This window comes from Podarcis muralis, chromosome 13, assembly GCF_964188315.1.
Source record: "Podarcis muralis chromosome 13, rPodMur119.hap1.1, whole genome shotgun sequence".
NCBI lineage: Eukaryota > Metazoa > Chordata > Lepidosauria > Squamata > Lacertidae > Podarcis > Podarcis muralis.
The window spans coordinates 45,333,664-45,359,738 of NC_135667.1; the positions used below are offsets into that span (position 1 = coordinate 45,333,664).

At 46.3% G+C, this 26,075-nt stretch overlaps 1 protein-coding gene across 2 annotated transcripts in view; it reads right to left on the reverse strand.

Annotated features, from left to right (window-relative positions):
* KCNH6 (potassium voltage-gated channel subfamily H member 6) overlaps nt 1-26,075 on the reverse strand; it is a 132,506-nt gene that overhangs the window by 57,198 nt on the left and 49,233 nt on the right. Inside the window, exons 3-4 of one of the 2 annotated variants that reach the window (XM_028703316.2) lie at nt 16,082-16,237; nt 7,477-7,586 (exon numbers count right to left, since the gene is read on the reverse strand). In XM_028703316.2, the coding sequence (XP_028559149.2) occupies nt 7,477-7,586; nt 16,082-16,237 (266 nt within the window). The remainder of the gene's footprint in view (nt 1-7,476; nt 7,587-16,081; nt 16,238-26,075) is intronic. The other variant, XM_028703318.2, reaches the window with a different exon arrangement.

A 26,075-nucleotide genomic window follows, 5' to 3' on the forward strand; every position in this document is an offset into this window, starting at 1 on the left:
TAACCAGGTCTCCCCCCCCCCCTCCACTGAGAAAATGTCAGTAGAAGTCAATATTCCCTGCAATTCTCCTACAGTTACCTGTTCTTTAAGACATATTCCCATAGGTGAAATCACGATATGACCACAGGGAATGCAATCATTGAAACTAGCACAGCATTTTCTATGGCTAAATTTCAGTTTTATCCTGGCAACCTGCAAGTATTTAAAGAAGATGGATTTTTTATGTCCATGGTGTCTGCCTGTACGTGGCCACATTTCTCCGTAAACACTAGCCATATGCAGTCTCTCCGAGAGAGTTAAAAAAAAGGGGGGGGGGACTGGAATAAGGGTGAAAAAAGGTGTCTACCTCCTACTAAAATGCTGTTCATTTATGAGATCACTACTACCAGGGCCTGGCATCTTTACACTGCTTATGGTGCCTTCATTACCGTAAAGAAAGCAGCTCTCTAGCAGTTGCTGCTAACGTACAGGTGGTGTGATTAATATTGGCTTGTTGCAAGGAATGCTACAGAGGGCATCAATTCATTATCATTATAGGGAGTGGAGGGGAGAAAATGTGTGCTTGCTCCTAATGAATGTGTTTGCAGCTAGGACAGATTCTTTAGGAAGTAAAAGCCAATAGCCTCCCCTACTAATTCTGAGTCAGTAATGCAGATGAGTCAGGTGGGAGAAAGACCTGGCTCACGGAGGGTTCAGTTCTGGGGCTTATGCAAAAGCCCGTGCCTTGACATGAGCCAAGGGATTTGCTTTAAATAAATTAGGACATCTGGGTTTTTCCCCCTCCCCGGCTGCAATATCTATGCAAGAGTATCCACACCCCCACCCCAAGATCTTTGGGGTGGGTGTGTATGCGGTGGACAGACAGAAAGCACCAAGATCTCCAGACAATGGAAGCACCATCCGGGCCAAAACAGTTATGCATCAACACGACATGTTGCAACTTTCCCTATCATGTTGTCCTGGTAGCAGAATGGAGCCTTTCCAAAGGGAACCCGTTTATCTGGAGATGCAGTCATTTGCAGCAGGAACACGGCAATATATGGGGGCAGTCATAGTGGTAGCAATCTGCTCATAACTCGGGTAGAGTCCTCAATCAGGTTTCCGGGCACCGTGGACAATTTTAACGCAGTGGCCATGCAGAAAACGATAATCTGCTTCCACTCATACACACCCTCCCTTGGAATATCACAGGAGGAACTTGTGGGAGATTAGAAGCCAAACCTAACAAATGCATCTTCTTACTAGTTAGCATGAGAAGGGGCTACTTCCATAGAGCTGCGCTGCCGATAGGCAGATACCAAGACCATAGAAATACAATTGGTAGAGAGGGCTCTGTGTGATGTCATTTCCCCTCCGCTCCTGGAGAGGAAGGAGCATGTAGTGTTTACCTGCTTCTTCCTCCCTCCCTCCTTTTCATTTGGCCAGTGTTGGGTACAGACATATCTCTGCTTGCTCCAGCTTTTGGCACATGCCCAAACTAGTAATACAGTAAATATAAGTATTTTGCCAGCATCGTTTTTACTGCTACTGCTGCTGTGAACTAATGCGTCTTATTTTTAAACTTTACAAGTTGTTGCCTGATTCTTTGCAAAGCAGGATAGGGAAGAGAAGCCAGCTTACTTCATAGATGGAGTTGCTCAAAACAGCCCAATTTCCATGCTTTTAATTTTTGCTGCCAAAGGTGAGATTGTTAAACTGTATTCAACCCACACACATGGGCACTTGGAGGGATAAACTGCAACTGATATATCCTCTTCCTACCGTCACTGGGCTCTCCCTGTCCCTTTTCCTGGTCCTGAAAAGATGTGTAAACTCAGATCATTCCTCCACATTAGAATTGCTGTTCTCCAGAGAAGTACTGCCACTGTTCATTCCATACACAAATTTCATATATTTGTTTTTAAGTTCAGTGCATAGCTGTCAACTTTCAGATTTGAAAATAAGGGATCAGCAGCCTCACCTGTCCTGGGGACAGTCTAAGGGATATCTAACAATCCGGGATAGGCGCGGGAAGCAGCGGGAAACGGCGCTGGAATAAGGGAATTTCCCACAAAAAAAGGGAAGGTTGACAGCTATGGTTCAGTGGGGCTGTCAGGGCAGGGCTTGGGGCCAGAGATCTAGGGTCACACTCTGCAGAAGGATCAGAACGGTTCCCCCAAACAGAGCAGGGCACGCTGAACATTACCACCTAAATTGGGGTTCCTGATGCAAGACCATTAAAATCTAAATTACCTAACTGCACTGCTGCTGAAGTTAAATGATTACCTGCAACCATCTCTTTAACCAAATAATATAGCTATCCAAATTACATCATCACATAAGCAATGAGGTGGAGTGGTTATCACAGTGTCAGACCAGGACAACCTGGGTTCAGATCCCCACTCAGCCATGATGCTCCCTAGGAGACATTGGGCCTAATCGACCTCACAGGGTTGTTGTAAATATAAAATGGGGGGTGGCAAAGAACCATGTATGCCACCCTCATCCCATTGGAGGGTGGGCTGGATAAACTGAATTGAAATAAGTCTGTCTGCACGAACGGACACCTTGCTGGGTTTATGAAAATACTGAAACCAAGCACCTTTATTGATATTTCCAATAAAAAACAAACAAACCCAGCAACAACAATCTAACCCCCCTGTTTCTCCAATACTGTTCTCTACTACCCCAGGTACAGTGGTGCCCCGCAAGACGAATGCCTCACAAGACGAAAAACTCGCTAGACGAAAGGGTTTTCCGTTTTTTGAGTCGTTCCGCAAGATGAATTTCCCTATGGGCTTGCTTCGCAAGACGAAACATCTTGCGAGTTCTTGCGAGTTTGTTTCCTTTTCTTAAAGCCGCTAAGCTGTTAATAGCTGCTAAGCCGTTAATTAGCCGCTAAGCCGCTAATAGCCGTGCTTCGCAAGACGAAAAAACCGCAAGACAAAGAGACTCGCGGAACGGATTAATTTCGTCTTGCGAGGCACCACTGTATGATGAAAAGCCTGCTAGCTCCCTACTTCCCATGGAATTCTCCTTTCCTAATTCCGTGGAGTGGTTGAATTAAGTATACTGGATGGAAAGTTTCTGGTTTTGTTAGTTTCAAGCCTAAGGAACCTTTTAAAAAGACAAGAGAAGATATTATGCACTAAAAATAATTTTAAAACAGGTAGTTGGGGGAATTGACACCAGCCAATACGTTCCTGCGCCAGTCACATCAAACCTACACAAATCTATCACAGCAATGCTGGTAACAGTACTGGGGACTAGTTTTGGTGGTGACTTAGCATGACCTGAATCTATAAGAAAACCCGCCAAATTTGTTTGACCCCCCATACCGTAGCAAGCCAAAAGGAAAGAAGAAGGTAGGTAGAAGGAAGAAGAAGGAGGAAGAAGGAGGAAGGAGGAGGAGGAGGAGGAGGAAGAAGAAGAAGAAGAAGAAGAAGAAGAAGAAGAAGAAGAAGAAGAAGAAGAAGAAGAAGACATGTACTATTAGCACTGGACAGGGGTAGAGAATATGTGGCCCTCTAGGTGCTGTTGGACTCCAACTCCCATAAGCCTTAGCCAGCATGGCCAATGGTCAGGAATGATGGGAGCTGCAGTCCAGCAGCATTTGCAAGGCCACAGGCTCCCCACCCCTGACGTGGGATCTTCGCAGCTCATGCAATCTGCCAGCCTCTCCCTTGGTGTGTTGTTCCTAATACCATGTGCTTTTGTTTTCAACATGCCTTGAGCATTTAATGGCAGGGAGTAGCCTTCTACCCATGTCTAGAACCTTTGAGATGCAGAGATAGGGACTTCTACATACCTATGGGAAATCTACATCCTAGATACCTTCAGAGCATAGTATTCCAAATAGCCGAAACTAACGTCTCAAGCAACGCCAGAGCTGCCCAGTTACTCTCTAGAAAATGCAGCGATCCTCTGCGTATCTTTATCCTGGTTAAAAAACAAAACCTAAAACCTTTGGCAGTGCAGCTGAAACCTCCCGTCTGGTGTTACCTGGAACGTTTTCAGCCGGGAGGATCAGAAGAACAGCACTCTCTCAACAAGCAACTGATGACGAGTTAAAAAGAGGCTTGCTTCTTTCTCTAGCAACTATTCTAGGCACAATTGTTCTCACTTCGAATGCACCATTAATTTTTAATTAATTAATATTTTTACTCAGAGTGCAGGGAAGAGTAACAAGACGCCACATGAGCCTCGTCGCTGCCATGCAGACGTTTGCCATAGGTTCGCCAGCATTTGGATTCTAGTTTTTTTGTGTGCGTGCCTAAATGTGATTATAGTAAGTTACCTGGGTAAAAGGGATGCAGTTTCATCACCACAACTCCTTTCTAATCAACCAGCACAATTGGTCCCCCCCCACTCCGTTTACACAATTCTCTTTGTCTTTTAAGATTCTGTGACTGCTGCGCTTTGTGTTATATCCTCAGGAAATCTATGATTCAGATTGCCCTTGGTTTTTGTTTTTTTCCTAAGCAGAGATAACAGCAGCCAGCAGGGAGTCTGAATTAGATCAAGATCACACTGCTAAGGGAGGTTCTCCTCCCTCCCCCCTCTAAATCCTCTCCCCTCACAGACCATTTTCTCAATTAAAATCACACACGCATGCCAAAGCTGTTATTTTACCCCATGGAGCAAGCAGCAGCAGCAGCAGCAGGTCTCTCTCTCTCTCTCTCTCTCTCTCTCTCTCTCTCTCTCTCTCTCTCTGTGTGTGTGTGTGTGTGAACTGTGAAAATGGCACAGAGAGGACGAGAAAGCCTCTTCCCACAGTTCCATGTTCCAAATTCCCACCATTTTATATATGTATTAAAAATGCAGGAGAACCCGATCACACATCTAGGGTGGCCAGATACAAAATTGATTCCTGCATTGCACGGGGTTGGGCTAGATGACCCCACGGTGTCCCTTCCAGCTCTACATTTCTATGATTCTATGAAAAGGGGACTGGGCTCCTAGTTCTTTAATAGTTGTGCAGACTAGGGTATTTTGGCAGGTGCAGCTTGACAATCCCTTCCTCTGCAGAGAAATTAAAGGTTCAAGAGTCCATCCTGCCCCATGCCTTTTTGCATATCTCCCCCCCCCCTTCCCATCTACAACGGCTCTGGCGACATTCTTGGCAGTAGCCTCTGCCCTCTAATGGCCTGATTTAGAATGGCTTAAATTAAAAGCGTATCAACCTCAATGCCTGCACTTGCTTAGGCTCAAACCAGACATCTTTAGCATTATGAATTCCAAACACATCTGGTTGTTGGAATGCATTAAATACTAGGTACCAGTGGGCATGGGAACGGGCTGATTTTCATCTAGATTGTCGCTCTTGAGAAAGGGAGGTCTAACTCTTCCCTACAGCCTCCAACTGTCCCTATTTTCCAGGGACAGTCCCAGATTTACAGAAGCTTTCCTGCTTTCTAACCTGATCCCGGAATGTCCCGCTTTTCCTTAGGACGTCCCTGTTTTCATTGGAGAAATGTTGGGGGGTATGGAGTTATGTGACCCTTGAGGAGATAGGTAACTACCGTATTTTTTCCTCTATAAGACTCACTTTTTCCCTCCTAAAAAGTAAGGGGAAATGTGTGTGGGTCTTATGGAGCGAATGCAGGCTGTGCAGCTATCCCACAAGCCAGAACAGCAAGAGGGATTGCTGCTTTCACTACACAGCTGTTCTGGCTTCTGAGATTCAGGATATTTTTTTTATTGCCTTCCTACTCCAAAAACTAGGTGCGTCTTGTGGTCTGGTGCGTCTTATAGAGCGAAAAATACGGTATCTCCTTTAGAAGACATCTGAAGGCAGCCCTGTATGGGGATTTTTTTAATGTATAATTTTTTTTTAAAAAAATGTTTTTATATCTGTTGGAAGCCACCGCACCCAGCTGGGGCATCCCAGTCAGATTGGCAGGGTATAAATATAATAATAATAATAATAATAATAATAATAAGAAGAAGAAGAAGAAGAAGAAGAAGAAGAAGACATTCCTATTTTCATCGGAGAAATGTTGCAGTGTGTGTCTTCCCCCCTCAGCTGCAGCCACAATGAAAACTGCGCTGCCACAAGGCAAGGAGCCTTAGGGGAGAAGCTCCTACAGATTCCCTTGGCGCAGGAACAGCAAGAGCATGCCCCAAAGACTGGGAGCTTCAGGGATCACAACATGCCTCAGCTTCCACAGGCCAGAGACTGAGGGTTCATCCATGCGCCCCCCCCCCGGTTCCACTACTTTCCCCCAGGGAAAACCACTCCCCAGAGCTTGCTCAGAGCAAACAGCAATTCAAGTTCTCTGCGGACTGCCTTTCGTATTGATTTATCGCCAAAGAGCGGGTTTTCCCTGGGAAAGGAGCAGAGCAAGGGGGAAACTGCTCAGATCCGTAATTTCTAGGCATGAGACAAGCCGTAGTGTGGATGAGTCCTGAGAGTGCTTCTACACTAGATACCGTATTTTTTGCCCTATAAGACTCACTTTTTCCCTCCTAAAAAGTAAGGGGAAATGTGTGTGCGTCTTATGGAGCGAATGCAGGCTGCGCAGCTATCCCAGAAGCCAGAACAGCAAGAGGGATCGCTGCTTTCACTGCGCAGCGATCCCTCTTGCTGTTCTGGCTTCTGAGATTCAGAATATTTTTTTCCTTGTTTTCCTCCTCCAAAAACTAGGTGCGTCTTGTGGTCTGGTGCGTCTTATAGAGCAAAAAATACGGTACTTAGTGCGGAATTGCCATCAGCCAATCATTGTCTTCCCCATGCTTCTTCCAGCTTTTCTCAGATGCCCAAAACGCCGGCTTTCCCCCCAGAAGAATGAAAGAGCAGTGCAATCTCCGCAGGAAACCCACTGGGGAAATCTGGCACTATGATGTTTAAAAATTACTTTAGTGCTACTCTTCTGTCCTTTTGACTTGGGCAGGAACCTTATCAGGAAAGTGAACCTGCTCTTCACACATTCACTACAATCTTCGTGACGGGTGCCATTCGATAGCACCACTTTTTATTTTTCCAAAACATTTAAAAAATCAGCGCTCAATTACTAACTTTTATTTGCAGATTTAAATTCTGGTGGACGCTTGCTGAGTTTCAAATGGGCTTGCCCACAGCACCTATTCCATGCCCAGTGGTGTGGATGGAACATGTGTCAACAATGAAAAAGCACAATAGTCTCATAAGGGAGGACAGTCAACTGCAATTTTGCTTGAGGTTTGCCAGAGGAGAGCAATGAATGGGTAGCACTAGAAGCCACACGTCTGGATGCAGCCTGGTATGGTACAGGTGGTGCCATGCCCTTGTGGGATGTGCCGGACAGGATCGAATGTTTTCAAGCCTATCCTCCCGGGATTTTGACTGCTCCTGTCACATTGTCCTGGCCTAGCCACAAGGAGACCTTGGCTCTTTTTCCTAATGTGCAGACGGAAGGTGTAGCAGGAGAGCCGAGGAACAGGGTTGGGGTTGGGGTGGGGTGCTAACCAAATAGGTGGGCTTATCATTATTATACAAAGTCTACGGTGAATGATTACCTTTCCATAGTCAATGGCTACTCCATCAAACTCAGTGGCAGTCAGAGATTTCCGCCGCAGTGTGAGACGTTGTAGGGGCGGGAGACTAAACTTCAAGCTCGTATTTTGACCTTGTTAAGAAAAGAAAAAGAAACACACACACACACAAAACAAAAAGACACAAAAAAACCCCCCAAATGTAACCTATCTGCAACATGCAACAGGCAAGGCATGGGGGGCTGGGGAAGGACCGTCAGGTTCAAAGACTGAAAAGCACACCTACAGATATGCGCAGCTGGCACAGTTGCATTGTGTTCTACCAGCTAGTTTTGCCGCATCTGGCAAAAAGCTTAGGAAAGTCTCGGAAGAAGTCACAGTGGTCCCAAGTCTCTGGGCAACAATGCAAATTCTAGAGAGGAAGCAATGTTGTCCACTTAGAGACTTTTCCTTCCAAGCCACCACATAGACATCGTATTCCTTCGCTGGATTCTCAAGGCAACTGAATTCATAGACATGCCAGGCTAAAGAGGCGTCCAGAATTGGCAGCTAAAAATACTTCCTGTGTAGCTCTGGAAGACAGAAGAGCAACCCCTTTCCCATGCTACACACCTAATGATAGAATATGCAGGACAGAATCTCTAGCTGCGGCTTAATATTATCTGGTGCCTTGCTTGTACAAGGAGAATAGTGGCTTCATGTATGGAAGGGGATCTTTAGATCCAAGTTATGGTACCATTTCTTGACAAAACTGTTGTGGGAGGAAATTCCCGCCCTTCCATTACAGCTTTCAGACAATGGCTTTTTCCGGTGATCACTGTATTTTTCTGGGTGATGAGCATGCTGGCTTGCCAAGCAGCTGCTATCTAGACATCAACTGTGCCAGTTCCTTTACAGGGCAGCGGCTAGTCCAAACAAATTAACAGGATTGACAGGAGGAGGAGGAGGGGGAGGGAAATGGGTGGACAGTAACAGTCCTGCAAATCCAGCAACAATACCTTAACAACTTAATATACGTATAGCAACACAATTACCTCTTCTGGATATTGGGTGAATACAAGCAAACAAGTTATCCATTGGGAATTTGCCTTTTACCATGCGGTTACCTGGTTATGTATTTATGAAAACACGGCATGATTTCCTAACTCTTGCCTTGAGAGACAACCGAGTGTGTCTCAGGGGGGAAAGTCAAAAGGCTGGGGAATCGCAGCGCCTGCTGTGGCTGCAGAGATGCGTAACTTGTAGCTGCTGCCTCCTGCATTGTTTTTGCTGTGTTAGAGGCACCAAAGTGACCTCTGCAGCTAGGAACAACCACTGCTGCCTCCAAGCAGAGGCAGATTTAGGGCAGCATGACCAGTTTGATTGCACTAGGCGTGGAGCCTTGGGGATGCCACTGGAGACGCCTCAACTGTTATTCAGAATGGAGCGCGAGAGGCAGCAGGGGGCACCAAATGCTACCACTGCACAAGGCGCTACTGAAATTTGAGGCCCCAAGGTCCACCACTGCTCCAGGCTGCTGTCCCTTGAGGTGGTCGCCTCATTCCCCCTAACAGCAATTTTAATAAAACATCAGAACATCAAAAATAAAAATAAAAAAATGCTTCTGACTACAAGGTGAGGAGGGCGTAGAGAGACCAAGGAAGTGAACAGATACATTCTGTGATTGTGCCTTCCTTCTGTTGTAGGGTCTTGGGATATCTGTCTTGCTGCTGTCAGTAGACAGGATTCCCAACCAGAGTGGCCACTGGGTTGACCAAATCTGGTGATTTTGTACTTATTGGCATAACAGGATCCTCACCCTTCCTCTGCATTCACCCACAAAATACTAGAGTAGGTAAAGTTATACTTTTTAATTGGGACAATTGCTGTATTATACCTTGGGTTTCTTTTTAAAAAATAGTTAAGTACAAACAATACAAATAAACAACAACAACGAAGAAGAAGAAGAGGTCATTACAGAAAGTTGTGTTAGCACAAGCAAGGATCAATACATGTAAGGTATCCAAGACAACAACAAAAAGTCACATATATTATCCCAAGAAGACTCTTCCCAAGTGATCAATATGAAGAGGGCCATTTTATGCACGGGTTTCTGCTATTGACATACAAAACACAATGCTATTTCAGGTAGTATACTGAGTCTGCTTTGTGGTTTGACTAGGCCTTTAGAGAGATGGGTCTGTGGTTTAATTTTTCTTCCCAACTGAGATGCCAAACTCACTGCTACCAAATTTCTTCAGAATCATTTCCTGGAGCCAGTGGTGCCAATTTGAATAAAATTTGGGGGGGGGGGAGGAGGCAAGTAAGCTCTGCCCCCCATAACTGATCACATAATGTAGCACACACACACACTCTATTTGAATGGTAATGCCCATCAACTCCCTCAAATATTTTATTGGGGTGGTGGCGAAGGGACATCGGCCCCTAAAAGTTGGCTCCTATGCCTGGAGTTTTTCATTGCTGGGCTATTTCAAACCTGGTGGCTATTATCAAGAAAAATAACCCAGTTCCTTATGTGAAAGGTCCTTTTGCACCCCATCAAAATTGATAAAAGTAATAGCCTATATGAAGGTGCCCAAAAGATGTTAAAGCAAAGATTATGGGATAATGCACACAGTGACTTGCGATCTCAATCACACGCAGTCTGTAGTCCGCTGGCAGTAGGGGTACAATATGGGCATGTCTTTAAGTTAACATCTTACATTAAAAACCTGACAGTACCAAACTATCGAAGGCTTTTCACCAAAGCCAGACTAAACGTCTTTCCTTCTGCAGTGTTGGATGGCAGGTTGAGAGGAGTTCCCTACCAGGACAGACTTTGCTCGAGTGCACAAGACATCGATTCCATAAAACACATTTTGTTGCACTGTGCAAAATATGAGCAAGCCAGGGCTGAACTGATACTACCCTTGCTGGTACCTTTCCCGGGAAAATCAGAGGCTCACTATGTCAGGTTCCTATTGGAAGACTGGACAAATGCTAGAACATTAGCAGTGGCAAAGTTTTTATCGGTGGTTGCAAGAACCAATGATCCCTATATTCTGAACAAAATGCTTGTTTAACCTGGACAAAGCTGCAACTGGCGAGCCAGCGCAGCACACGGAAACGCCGTTTACCTTCCCGCCAGTAAGCGGTCCCTATTTATCTACTTGGACCTGGGGGTGCTTTCAAACTGCTAGGTTAGCAGGCGCTGGGACCGAGCAACGGGAGCGCACCCCGCCGCGGGGGTTCGAACCGCCAACCTTTCGATCGGCAAGCCCTAGGCGCTGAGGCTTTTACCCACAGCGCCACCCGCGTCCCCCCTTTTATGCTTAGCTTTGATTTATTCTTATAGTGTAAGTTAAACAATATATTTGAATAGCTCTCTTCACTGAAACTATGATGGATGCTGAGTTGCACCTATTTGGGTGGATCATAGAAACATTATAGGTAATGTATACCTGCTTTACCACCTTGTGATCTGTTGTTAAGTGTAATCTAGAAGTAGGGGGCAGGGTCTGTGAATCACATACCCTTGAGGAGAAAGCTCTCTCCTCCCATTACCCTCATGGGAGTGACACTGTTCATATGATACAATACGCTATCTTTATTGTCATTGTCCCATACAGAACAATGAAATTGAGCAATGCACCATTGCTCTGCACTACATGGAACAGGTTTATTGATGCTGCCTAGTAGCCAGCATAGGGACGCGGGTGGCGCTGTGGTCTAAATGACAGAGCCTAGGGCTTGCCGATCAGAAGGTCGGCGGTTCGAATCCCCGCGGCAGGGTGAGCTCCCGTTGCTCGGTCCCTGCTCCTGCCAACCTAGCAGTTCGAAAGCACGTCAAAGTGCAAGTAGATAAATAGGTACCACTCCGGTGGGAAGGTAAACGGCGTTTCCGTGCGCTGCTCTGGTTCGCCAGAAGCGGCTTAGTCATGCTGGCCACATGACCCAGAAGCTGTATGCCTGCTCCTTCGGCCAGTAAAGCGAGATGAGCGCTCCAACCCCAGAGTCGGCCACGACTGGACCTAATGGTCAGGGGTCCCTTTACCTTTACCTTTAGTACCCAGCATAAGACAAGGGGTTGGACTAGATGACTCTCAAGGTTCCTTCCAGCTCTACAATTCTATCATTCTATGATCTTGCTTCTTTTGGAATGCTTCAGCATTGTGGATCCTAGTTGCAAAGCATCGCTTGCATTCATTGCACCAAGGCAATTTTCTTGCAACACTGACATTATGCCCTTCTGCTTTATAAGACTGACCTAGTGCAGCAGTTAATTCCCCCTGGCCTCAAAATTTTTGGCCACGGATGCAGCGAGGCTTCTGGGCTGCAAGTATATGAGCAGCAGTTCTGTACAAATGCATGTTCTAAAACAGGAACATTGGAACCTGCCTTATGTCGAGTCAGACCAGTGACTCATCTAGTTCAGTGTTGTCTACACTGAATGGCAGTATCATTCCAGACTTCAGACAGGAAACATCACCAGCCCTCCCTGGAGATGTTGGGGGTTGAACCTTGAAACATCTGCATCCACAGCTGTTGCTTCACCACTGAGCTCTGGCCATTAGAGGACTGTGGAATCAATTCATTAATCTATTTCTCTTTACAGTGGTACCTCTGGAGGCGAACGGAATCCGTTCCAGAGCCCCGTTTGCATCCAGAAGCGAACGCAACCCGTGTCCGCGGGTCGTGATTCGCCACTTCTGCGCATGTCATTTTGACTGTCTGCACATGCGCGAGCGGCGAAACCCGGAAGTAACACGCTCCGTTACTTCCGGGTTGCCGCAGCGTGCAACCCGAAAATACTTATCCCGAAGCTACTTCAACCCAAGGTATGACTGTATTCTGATTGATGTATACATTAAGCAAAGTTGGGTTGCTTGCTGCAGTTATTCGTTTACCCGTAACCTTTTGCAACAGACTGCAAAATTAAAACCAAAAGGATTCCATATTATGTTTTAAATGTGATTCTTTTGAATTGTTTTCCAGCTTCCTTCCAGAATCTAACCCAAAACAGACAAGTTGTTTTCAGGTTATATCAATGCCTATGCTATATCCTCAGCTCCTCCTTATAATAACTTTTTTTTGTTGTTGTATATTTTAGAGTGTGGGGCGTTATATTATTATCTTGATTTGTGATGTAATAGTTTGTAGTTTCCCTTTTAAGAAAGCACAAATATTTAAAAAAGAAATAGTTTGTGAGAAACCCAGATTTAAGAACTCCAAACCCCTAAAATCCTTCAGTTTGTTTAGCGTATATGTATAGATACAGATGCCCAAAATGTTTCTACAACTTGACAGGCAAAGACGAAGGGAGCCTGCAAAGATCTCTGTAACTGTGCTAAACACAAGATATACATGTCTACTCCAAAGTAAGTCCCATTGAGTTCAGTGGGGCTTACTCTCAGGGAAGAATGCCTGGGATTACAACCTTAGTAATTTAAGTTCTTTTTCATAAAAGGCTTATAGTACAATTTCTAGCTTTTGACTGAATCAAGTTAGCTTTTCCCAGTGCTCCCCCCTAAAAAAATGTTCAGGGATACCCTCATTTTGACTCAAGAAAATAACCATTTTATAGTTCAAATCGGGGAAAATAAATACAGTAAATGGACAAATGTACAAAGATTCACAAAATGTTTAGGGGTATGCGTACCCCTGCAACCCTCCAGGAAAAAAGCGCTAGCTTTTCCTAATCTTAACATCTGCTACATATTAGTTGAACATGTTTGGGAATGCACAGAGGTGGGAAATGCTTCTTCCACAAGTACAAAGACTCATTGAGTCTACTGCTAATTTATACTGCAGCCTTATCACAAATGCATCAGATCACACACTTCCGAACCTTAGAACAAGAACTTCCAAGCCCAGCCTGCACAGCAAAACGGGATTGCTATGTTCCATTCATTTCCTTAATTTACTGAGTTCTTTTGAAAACCCCAGGGGCTGGAGTAATTTTACACATAACGCCTCCTAGTAGAATTCAAAGCTGCTGCCAGCTGAATTAATCCTGAGCTAAGGCAATTTATTTATTGGGACACGGGTGGCGCTGTGGGTAAAACCTCAGTGCCTAGGACTTGCCGATCGTATGGTCGGTGGTTCGAATCCCCGTGGCGGGGTGAGCTCCCGTCTTTCGGTCCCAGCTCCTGCCCACCTAGCAGTTCGAAAGCACCCCTAAGTGCAAGTAGATAAATAGGTACCGCTTTATAGCGGGAAGGTAAACGGTGTTTCCGTGTGCTGCGCTGGTGCAGGCTCGCCAGAGCAGCTTCGTCACGCTGGCCACGTGACCTGGAAGTGTCTCCGGACAGCGCTGGCTCCTGGCCTCTTAAGTGAGATGAGCGCACAGCCCTAGAGTCGGACACGACTGGCCCGCATGGGCAGGGGTACCTTTACCTTTACCTTTACCTTTACCTTTAAGGCAATTTATTACTTTGTCCCTGAATCTAAGGGTACATCTGCACTGGAAACCAGAACTGGTTTTATACTGGCTGTCATCTTCCTCTATGACGAACCCTGGAAATTGTTTTGAGAAGGTGTGGGGAATTCTGTCAAATAATTCCTAGTTCTTTCACAGAGATCCAAACCCACCCCCCTTCTACAAATGCTGTTGAGTTGCCTAATTCTCCAAGTTGCACACAACATCTGGAATCAACAGCAGTCTTGGCCTGGTTGAAAGTCATTCTTATTCTTACTGGATCGCTGTAGACTGCCACCTGCTACTTCTCCCCATTTCCCCAGTCATTCCTAGCATATGTGGGAAAACCTAGACTTACACACACTGAGTAGATGGGACAATATCGTGAGCTCTCTGGAGCTCACACTTCTTGGTTGAGAAGTATGAGTTTGATGACATGTCTAGTTACGGCTGCAGGGAGTTGCTAATAGAGGCCTCCTGACTACAGGCACCTTGGCAATCCATGCTTGAGGAAATTTGTATGGCCAGCTCAAAGAATTTTGATGTTTATGTTAAGAACCTTGTCCATGATTTGATACTCTTATCCTCTTGTTCTCTCTTTCTTCTATGAGGGATTGGTTTTCTCGTTGCCCCCTCCAAAAGCTTTGGGACATCTCACATAGCGACCTGCGATCCCGATCTTATGTAATTTGTAGCCCAGTCGCAGCTGGAATCCAATACGGGTACGACTTTCAGATATCCTCATACCTTAGGAATTTGTCTGTAACTACCTATTGGCTATTTACCAAAGCCAGACCAGCGGCGTAGCGTGGGTTATCAGCACCCGGGGCAAGGCAAGTAATTTGCGCCCCCTAACCCGGGGCAAGGCAAGTAATTTGCGCCCCCTAACCCGGGGCAAGGCAAGTACAGTAAATTACTCTCCCAAGCAGCAGCAGCGAGGCTTCTCTTTCCCCCGCGCTCTCCTGGAGCTGCCTCTTTTCTTTCCTTTTTCCCCTTTCTCCAAGGCTTTTCGCTTTCTCTCCTAAATTGATTCCTCCTCCACACCACAGCGTTTCCTGGCTGCTCCCCCCCCCCTCTCCTCCTCGCTCTGCTTGCCTTTCCCTGCCCTGCCTGAGGGCGCCCTGAGGAGACTCCGCTCTCCTTTTTGACCAGGCGAGGTGGAAAAAAGGGGGAAAAGTCTCTTCCCACCCCCTCGCCAGACTCCCTGCTCGGCTCGGCTCACTACCCAGGCGGCCAGTGGAGAGAGTCTTGAGCCGCTTAATTCCCAGCAAGGAATTAGCAGGCTCGCTCCACCTCCTCCTCCTCCCGACTTTGCTGCTGCTGCTGCTGCGCGGCTTTTTTCCTCTACCGACGGCACGCTGTGCCTTGGAGAGGTTCCCGCTTCCTCGAGGGGGGCCGGCCAAACGCGCCCCCCAAAATGTTGCGCCCGGTGCGGCCGGCACCCCTGGCACCCCCCACGCTACGCCACTGAGCCAGACTAAATGTATTTCCCTTGGAATTTCTGAATGGTAGACTGAGAGGCATCCCTTATCAGAATAGGCTTTGTTTACGTTCTCAGGGCATTGATTGTATGAAGCATATCCTACTGCATTGTGGGCAATATGAGCAAACAAGGGATCAACTGATCAAACCCTTACTGGCAAATTTGCTGGGGAAATCTGAAGCCTCCCATATTAAATACCTTTTGGAAGACAGATCAAATGATATTACACTGGTCGTGGCAAAGTTTCTTTCGGAGGATATAAGAAACAAAGATTATGCCCTAGATAAAACAAAATAACTGCCTTGGTTTCTTCCATCTGTCTTTCTGGCCGTTTTAACTGTATCTAGTTTTGAAATTGTTTTGTGGGTCTTTGGACCGCAATAAAGTTTTGATTTGATTTGATTTGTTGCCTCCCCACCTAAGGACACCCTTCCTTCCCAATGCACCATCTTAGAGAATTCACTTCCTATGGCTGTAGAGTTTTGAAGATCTTCCTCTGACAAAACATTCTCCCACAGTTGCCAGTGTGGTCGCAACTCACTCAACGCGGCCACATACAAAGAGGTATCTGCATGCCATACTATCAGCGCCATGTTCATGCCAAGTTCCAGAGAAAATTCAGAGATTCCATTTACCACCCACTTGCTGAAATTCCACCCCCTCACCTCCATAGACTCCGCCCCCCCACCTCAAACTACCATGTGCCTTTGCCCAAGGTAAAGGATTCTGAGCCACTTTGGGCTTCTCACCTGTTCGCCATCCTTGGGACAAGCGCTGGTGTAGACTCTGCCGGGCACTTTTGGCAATGAGAGCTGCCAGGTCTTCAAAGTTCAAGATGAACATGATGACGACTCCTTCTTCATTCTTGACCGGGACCACATCCACCAAACACCGGATACAGGATGCTGCCATGAAAAAAAAACATGACACAATGAATGAAGATGAGATGGAGAAGAAGCTCAGCCAGCAAGGAATGCATCACCCAGCCATCGCCAGTGTTAGATTATACTCAGCTCAAAACTGTTTTTTAATGATGTCATTGTATCATCACCATCTGTTTATTTGTATGCCACTTTTCCACAAAATTGTGCCCAAAGTGGCTCACAACATCTCATGTGATCAATGGTTTTTTTTTATTTAAGAAAAGCATATCAGAAACAATTAGAAACAATAATATCAATAATAATTATAATAATAATAATCCATGCACATTTATTGGGACGCGGGTGGCGCTGTGGGTAAAAGCCTCAGCGCCTAGGGCTTGCCGATTGAAAGGTCGGCGGTTCGAATCCCCGCAGGGGGGTGCGCTCCCGTCGCTCGGTCCCAGCGCCTGCCAACCTAGCAGTTCGAAAGCACCCCCGGGTGCAAGTAGATAAATAGGGACCGCTTACCAGCGGGAAGGTAAAACGGCATTTCCGTGTGCTGCGCTGGCTCGCCAGATGCAGCTTGTCACGCTGGCCACGTGACCCAGAAGTGTCTGCAGACAGCGCTGGCTCCCGGCCTATAGAGTGAGATGAGCGCACAACCCTAGAGTCTGTCAAGACTGGCCCGTACGGGCAGGGGTACCTTTACCTTTACCTTATGCACATTTATAATAATAATAATCCATGCACATAATAATAATCCATGCACATGTGTAATTCAATTCCACACTGTCCCTGGATGCCCTCAATGTTCAAGAAGCTGTATGTGAGACAGGGTTGCTGTGTTCTGGTGAAATATCCCAGTACCAATAGTTTGGAAAGAGCACAAACTTGCAGCCTACAGAAAACAAGCTGCACTGATGTTACAAGAAACAAACACAGTAAATTAGCTAAAGGGAGGAACTGGTGCTGTTTTGCATCACAGTTACAAGTTATATGTCCCTATGGATGATGCTGTGACAGTGATGCTGTCTGAGAGGATGGGTATTGCAACCAAGACCTTTTGGTAAATTAATCTTTCTGTACGATCATGTACAGGACACGGGTGGTGCTGTGGGTTAAACCACAGAGCCCAGGACTTGCCGATCAGAAGGTTGGCGGTTCGAATCTCCGCAATGGGGTGAGCTCCCGTTGCTTGGTCCCTGCTCCTGTCAACCTAGCAGTTTGAAAGCACACCAAAGAGCAAGTAGATAAAGAGGTACCACTCCAGCGGGAAGGTAAACGTCATTTCAGTGTGCTGCTCTGGTTCGCCAGAAGCGGCTTAGTCATGCTGGCCACATGACCCGGAAGCTGTACGCCGGCTCCCTCGGCCAATAAAGCAAGATGAGCGCCGCAACCCCAGAGTCGGCCATGACTGGACCTAATGGTCAGGGGTCCCTTTACCTTTATGATCATGTATGATCATGTGTAGACAGGAGAAGGACAACAGAACGATGACTCTCCCCTAGCATTCTCTTGCAAGGTCCTCACCCCAAAACGTATTATCATGTGGTGAATTCAGCAGAGCTTCACATTCTGAAAAGCACCATAGAATCATAGAATCATAGAGTTGGAAGAGACCACAAGGGCCATCGAGTCCAACCCCCTGCCAAGCAGGAAACACCATCAGAGCACTCCTGACATATGGTTGTCAAGCCTCTGCTTAAAGATCTCCAAAGAAGGAGACTCCACCACACTCCTTGGCAGCAAATTCCACTGTCGAACAGCTCTTACTGTCAGGAAGTTCTTCCTAATGTTTAGGTGGAATCTTCTTTCTTGTAGTTTGGATCCATTGCTCCGTGTCCGCTTCTCTGGAGCAGCAGAAAACAGCCTTTCTCCCTCCTCTATGTGACATCCTTTTATATATTTGAACATGGCTATCATATCACCCCTTAACCTCCTCTTCTCCAGGCTAAACATGCCCAGCTCCCTTAGCCGTTCCTCATAAGGCATCGTTTCCAGGCCTTTGACCATTTTGGTTGCCCTCCTCTGGACACGTTCGAGTTTGTCAGTGTCCTTCTTGAACTGTGGTGCCCAGAACTGGACACAGTACTCCAGGTGAGGTCTGACCAGAGCAGAATACAGTGGCACTATTACTTCCCTTGATCTAGATGCTATACCACCTCATTTAAAATTCAGCCATATGCAGCACAGGGATTGGGAACCTCTGGCACGCTGGATGCCACTAGACTCCAACTGCTATCCATCCTGGATGGGGTAGACAATGACCAGGGATGACAGAAGTTGTAGACCAGGCATAGGCAAACCTCAGCCCTCCAGATGTTTGGGACTACAGTTCCCATCATCCCTGACCACTGGTCCTGTTAGCTAGGGATGATGGGAATTGTAGTCCCAAACATCTGGAGGGCTGGAGTTTGCCTATGCCTGCTGTAGACCAACAACATCTGGATGGCTACACCCCTGCTCTATTAAGGGGTGGTAGCTTCACGCAGTTCTTTGAACCCCAGGACCAATTAACTTTGCCATGAGAACATAGCCAGCCAATTACTCACTGGAGTTAATGAAAGTTATGTCTGATTATTTTTTTAAAAAATAACACGGAGGCAATGAGAGCTACTTCTAATGCAGGGTTTAGATTTCAAAACCAAGGAAAGCAGCTTCTTGTTACAGCTCTCGAGTAACCAAGAAAAGTAGAAGTAAGAGTAGTCATAGTAGCAGTAATTTGGCTTACAACCAAAACAATGCTAAAATATGGTATCTTCTAAGCAGCTTGAACCACAACACAGCACAAAACAGTCTGGATTTAGCTCACTGATTATAGTCTCTCTCTGATGAAAAAAGTAACATGTGAAATAGCCCTTTCTTTGGCATGTTGTCTTCCCCACGTGACAATGATTTGCCTGTTCATTTGTGCCGCTACGGCTGCGGTGATGGTGGTAACAGATGCTACACTACTACACACAATCGAACAAAATGCACTCTCAGGGCCAAACAACATGTGATGCTTAGATGTGTCTTTGTACCTAGTGTGTGTGTGTGTTGATTTTTTTTAATGCAGATTGTATTATATTGCATGGCTGCATGAAAATGCCAAAATTTTCAGAGGCAAATATTATTTTGACCTAACACACCTACTATATGGAATTTGACAAGTGGACAATGTAAATGGATTCTCTGTGCCCTTACTATGGACAAAAGACTGATATTGCTGCATTGGAAAGTTAAATGTACGGCTCCATTTATTCAATGCATTGAAGACCTCTCTACAGTTGCAACCCAGAGACACCAACATGCCTCCCACATTGAGGGGGCCTAGCGTCGTGTGACATCATGTGCCCCTCCACACAACACGTGAGTGCTTGGGCGGCAGCGGGGGGTGGGGTGGGGAGGAGTACAGAGGGCAATCTTAACCTGTGCTGTTCCGGGAGTCCGTTTGAGTCCTAGAACTGTTTGAAAACCAAGATTGGCTGCAGGAGCTACATGGGTCGATGATCTGACTAACTGCACTGGCAGAAGACAACCTGCCCTTTGACCTGGCAAGAAAGAGCTGCTATGTTTACTGGACCAAGTGGGGATCAAATGGGAGGAAATGAAGAAATGAAGACTAGACAGGATATTCCTTCTGCCCTTCTCCGCCCAGTCTTTCCCCCCCTCAATGCATCTTCCAGTGACACAGTTAGTCCCCGGGTTGTGTAAGGCACATATTTCTTATCTCAACGGCTCAAGCAATTGCACAGGGGACAAGGCTTAACATAGCACCCGGCCCTACGTAGCGCTGATTCTATGCTTTCCCTGGCAGCGCTCCCTCTTCATCTGTCGCCGCTGCAGCGGGAGGAGAGCGGATGAGATTGCTTTTGCCCATGCAGTTTTAAAGAGCTCAGGTTCCCATAGGCAGGAGCAGATGGCCAGAGTCTCAGAACTTCAAAATCTACAGTGACGTCAGCTACACACAATGCAAGTTGCTGCTGGGAGGGGAAGGGGGGAGGAAGGGGGGGGGGTTGTATCCATTTAAATCCAGGCTCTGTGATTTTAAAATCTATTTAAGAACCAGGTGGTTTAGAAGCCAGGGGAGGGGGGGGTCAACGATGAAATTACCAGTATTTAGGGAACGGGCTTTAGCACATCATAAGCAAGGAGCACATAGCAGCCTCAATCACAGTGGCGTTCTTGTTTTGATTTATTGTTTTAGCTAAAGGTTGTAATGGGGGGAAATTAGCAGTCCACAAAAGGCTCAAAATATTGAGGTCCAAGTGACTTTTTACAGGCTTTATTAGGGGGAAAAAACATATGCTGCCAGCAGAGGGCACTGTCTCCAGGGGAAAAAGTGGTGGAATTAGTCATAGGAAAGGTTTTATCAGTAGTTGTTAATATCTGCAGCATTGCTGAGTACCAGGGTGCACAAGTCTGCAGTAGCACTCTGTTTAAAGTACCTCTAAATTGAGGGAGAAGTGAAATGAAAGGAGTGGCACCAGTAATGCTCAGGTACACAGCATTAACAGGAGAGGTCTTAGCTGCATGTTGGGCAAATGGGATAACTGGCCCTAGGTGATACTGTATTTGCTGGAGGTATAGTTCTGGGGCCTCTTCCTCTCTTGGGGACTGTAACTTGGTAGACCCTCTACCCTAGAAATAGCATATCAATGCCTCCATCTTCCCGACATGTTCATTGTGGGTTGTGAATTCAACTGAGGCAGGGGTCAGCAAACTTTTTCAGCAGGGGGTGGTCCACTGTCCCTCAGACCTTGTGGGGAGCCGGACTATATTTTTTTGGGGGGAGGGGGAATTATTCAAGGGCACCACGTGCCCCGGTGGCTGCTTACCTGTGTCTCGCGAGCGGCAGGGGCTGGCGGTGCTGGTGGCGGAGGGCGGCGCATGAAAGGGTTCCAGAGATGGGCTGCTTAAATGGCGGTGGCTGCTGCTGCTGGCACCAACAAAGCCCAGCCCCCTTCCTCCTCTAGGCAGGGCAGGGAGAAGCCAGGAGGAGGGAGGGAGGCGGCGGCGGTGCTGAGTGAGGAAGAGGGAAAGAACGTGCACGCTGGCGATCCACACGGCGATTCCCGGACCGTCCGCGGGCCAGATCCAGAAGGCAATTGGGCCTGATCCGGCCCACGGACCTTAGTTTGCCGACCCATGAACTAAGGTATACTCAGCGAACACCCACGGAAATGAATGAATCTATATTAATTGTGTCATCTCACTGGGTCTACGCTTGAGTAGGACTAACACTGGCTGCAGCATTATTACACTAACAATTGTTTGCTGAGCTGAGGGACACATACATGTGCAGAAACTGAACTATTCCAGACCAAATAAGCCAAACTAGGGGTGAAGGCAAAAGGGCTTTGGGTGGCACAGATGTCTCAGCTGAAACTTTTTCCGGTTTCCTTCTCTGATCACCCACTGGCTCAGGCAGGGTCTGATTTACGTATGGTCGCCATACATTCAAAATTTCCAGGTCATACCTGGAATACTGCAGTCGAAAGCAGTGTTCAGGCGGAAATCTGGATGTATGGCAACCCATGTCGAGGAGTGTCGTTTTTGCCAATTTCTCTGAAGAATAACTCAAAAACGTCATTTTTTTAAAAAAGCAATTTTGCCAAAATAGCTCAACAACTTTTGTGTCTAGATTTTCATTTTTTGAAATATGGCAACCCTAGATTTACGGAGCCCCTGTTCTGATTCTGAGTGGTGCCTGATAAGTGATGGTAGGGATTAATAGAAATCTGGCACCTAAATCTAGGAAATGGAACTAGATCTCAAAACAAAACTACACAACCAGAGGTCTCAGGGTTGACAGAAAGTTAGAGAAAGGGGCAAGAAGGCTAAGTCATCTCTCTTGTGTTCTGCTTCCCCAGCTACTTCCACCCCTGAGAAACTTAAAATGCAGCCCTTGGGGGGCAATTTTCCTTAGGACAAGAGAGCAAAAGATTGTAATGATGGACTGGACAGGAGCACAGCAGGCAAGAGCATGCAGAAATTGGTGCAGGGTCCAAGTACAGCCCACTAGATGGCTTTTTTTGCCATCCTCAGTTTCCAGCATTGCAAAGGCTCCTTCGGACACCAGTGCTTCTTCTAGCTGCAGCTGTGTCTTTTGAGAAAGCCTTGCTATGTAGCCGAGTTGTTGTTGTTTAGTTTTTTAGTCGTGTCCGACTCTTCGTGACCCCATGGACCAGAGCACACCAGGTACTTCTGTCTTCCACTACCTCCCGCAGTTTGGTCAAACCCATGCTGGTAGCTACGAGAACACTGTCCAACCATCTCGTCCTCTGTCGTCCCCTTCTCCTTGTGCCCTCCATCTTTCCCAACATCAGGGTCTTTCCCATGGAGTCTTCTCACGAGGTGGCCAAAGTATTGGAGCCTCAGCTTCACGATCTGTCCTTCCAGTGAGCACTCAGGGCTGATTTCCTTAAGAATGGAGAGGTTGGATCTTCTTGCAGTCCATGGGACTCTCAAGAGTCTCCTCCAGCATCATAATTCAAAAACATCCATTCTTCGGTGATCAGCCTTCTTTATGGTCCAGCTCTCACTTCCATACATCACTACTGGGAAAACTATAGCCGAGTAGCCAAAACTAAATGTAAGGCTTCCTTGTTTAAGTGACACAGGCATGTAATCAACCTTGATTACTCCCGCTATTAGGTTCCATCCCGAATGAACAAGGGCTCCAGGGAGAAAGTGAAGCCCCTACTCACAACGAAATGCCTTTCCCATCAGGATATTTTTAAAAAGTGTAAGGGGCAGCCATGGATCCATATTTTGTTGCACTAGAAAAACCCAGATGAGCGAGAGATAGGATGCAAGGGAAGAATATCAAGGTGTTTTATTCTGATTCACACAGAGGCAGCAGCCCAGTACAGTGGTACCTTGGGTTAAGAACTTAATTCGTTCTGGAGGTCCATTCTTAACCCGAAACTGTTCTTAACGTGAGGTACCACTTTAGCTATTGGGGCCTCCTGCTGCCACCGCGGCGCAATTTCTGTTCTCATCCTGAAGCAAAGTTCTTAACCCAAGGTACTATTTCTGGGTTAGCAGAGTCTGTAACCTGAAGCATCTGTAACCTGAAGTACAGAGGTACCACTGTAGATTGATAAGCCATTTTCTGGCTCAGTTCCTGTGATGTTAGTGAAGCAATCCCCAGTGGCGTAGCGTGGGGGGTGCAGGGGGGGCCGGCCGCACCGGGCGCAACATCTGGGGTTAGGGCAAATCCACAGGTTAGGGGGCGCAAATCCACGGGTTAGGGGGCGCAAATTACTTGCCTTGCCCCGGGTGCTGACAACCCACGCTACGCCACTGGCAATCCCCATAGGATGGCACAATGAGAAATGCTGGGAAAACTTAACTTAAATAGGAAGAGTGTGAACAGCAGGCTGTTTACAGGAAGGTTATCAAGACTAGAGAAAGGGATGGAAAGAAGAGAATAACCAAAACAGCAATTAAAGCAGAAAATAAATGGAGCAAAACTAACTGATGTTGTCAGGAAAGGTTTGGCTTCTTGGACCATGGTCTCCACTTCCTGGAGGAAGGACTTCAAGCAAGAGATGGGCTGCACCTCACAGCAGCTGGCAAGAATGTATTTGCTAAGAGTCTCACGAAACTGATCAGGAAGAGTTTGGATTTGATATCCCGCCTTTCACTCCCTTTAAGATAAGAAGATCCAGCAGGACTTTCTTAAGTTCTTAAAAAAGGTCCTCCAAATGACAACCAAAGCAAGATTGTTTTTTGCTCTTGCCACATTCAGACCCAGGAGGAAACCATAAGAGGCAGAGCAGGGATCTCAGGGCTCATTCAGACACCTGTTTGCACAGCAATTTCTAAGCACAGGTCCATGATTTACACAGTGCATGTGATTTGTCCTGCCGCTTTCCCCAGGAAAACTCACTGTTTACTGCTGAATTGGAACTAACGTCAACCCGATTGACATTTGTTCCAATTCAGTGATAAACAGAATTGGGGAAAGCAGCGGGATGAAAAAACACATAACCCTCTCAGACACAGAACTAGAAATCTGTGCCTAGAAATCGGGACTCAAATGGAAGTCTGGATAAGGCAAAGGAAAAGAGCCATTCCTTTGGGCAAGTATGTAGGCTCCAAAACTTGTTGTCGTTTAGTCGTGTCCGACTCTTCGTGACCCCATGGACCAGAGCACACCAGGCACTCCTGTCTTCTACTGCCTCCCGCAGTTTGGTCAAACTCATGCTGGTAGCTTCGAGAACACTGTCCAACCATCTCGTCCTCTGTCGTCCCCTTCTCCTTGTGCTCTCCATCTTTCCCAACAGGATCTTTTCCAGGGAGTCTTCTCTTCTCATGAGATGGCCAAAGTATTGGAGCCTCAGCTTCAGGATCTGTCCTTCCAGTGAGCACTCAGGGCTGATTTCCTTCAGAATGGATAGGTTTGATCGTCTTGCAGTCCATGGGACTCTCAAGAGTCTCCTCCAGCACCATAATTCAAAAGCATCAATTCTTTGGCGATCAGCCTTCTTTATGGTCCAGCTCTCACTTCCATACATCACTACTGGGAAAACCATAGCTTTAACTATATGGACCTTTGTTGGCAAGGTGATGTCTCTGCTTTTTAAGATGCTGTCTAGGCTCCAAAACTAGTCAATTCAAAACATACTCAGATGAAATACAAGCTGGATGCTGGAGTTCTGATGTAACATGCTTGTTTCCAAAAAGCCTCACATCGTAGGAGGTGAAATGACACACAGTCTTGTGTACCAGCCACAGCTTCTAAAAAGGTTATCCAGGGGCACATTAGAGTACACAATCCGCAGGTTTGTTTCAGTACAAACACATCTACAAACACTTGCTGAAAGCTCATTCGCATCTTCTCTTTTCCGTTTTTGGACGGTATTTGCATTGTTTTTGATGTTCCCAACATCACAGTTTTCTGCCCACACAATCAAGCCTCCCTGGTGTCTGGCATATCACACCACCTGGGGGGCAAAGGTGCTAGATCTCTCCTTCACTGCAATTAAAAATGTTATTCCTGCTTTTATCATTTTTGACTTACAGCCAAAAGACAAACGCAAATTGTTTTGTGTAGGGACTCCAGTGGCTGGATCATCTTTGACAAGCAGCACATGCACACGCAATTCCCACAACAGACTGGAGATTCAGGAGGAATCATAGAATTTGGTTTTGGATGTTCTGAACCTCATGAAATAGAAGAGAGACTATGGTGTCCAATCCCCTGTTTTTGAGGTTGAATGAACTGTTATCATGAATGCCAGATAAATTGCAATTAATCAGTAGACACAGATTCTTTCCACACCAGGGTTCTTTATGCTGTGGAGTCATTGCTATTCCACAGTCAGCTTGAAGCAGAATTAAAACGGTAGTTCCATAAGCACTTAATTATAGCAGTATATTGCCTATTACAATACTACATTGTCCCCCTGTGTCTGTAATGGGCGGACTTCTGTTGTCTGCATGAAAACATAGACACACACACAAGACAACTGGCTCAGGTTTTACTTTTACTTTTTAGTGTGTTATATAATTCTTCAAGACAGAATTCACTTATGTTCAGCTAATGTAGGAATGTCAAAATATTGTGCACAGCTAATGAGTTGTTGTTAAAATCTGTATACCGCCCTATACCCGCAGGTCTAAGGGCAGTTCACAACATAAACTCACAATATAAAAAGACAAAATACAACTGTTCTGGGGCACGATCATTTAGGGTATCTAGAAATTTTACCATGTATATAGCCAGTCTATGTGAGGTTCCAATAGTGATGTATGGAAGTGAGAGCTGGACCATAAAGAAGGCTGATCGCAGAGGAATTGATGCTTTTGAATTATGGTGCTGGAGGAGACTCTTGAGAGTCCCATGGACTGCAAGAAGAACAAACCTATCCATTCTTAAGGAAATCAG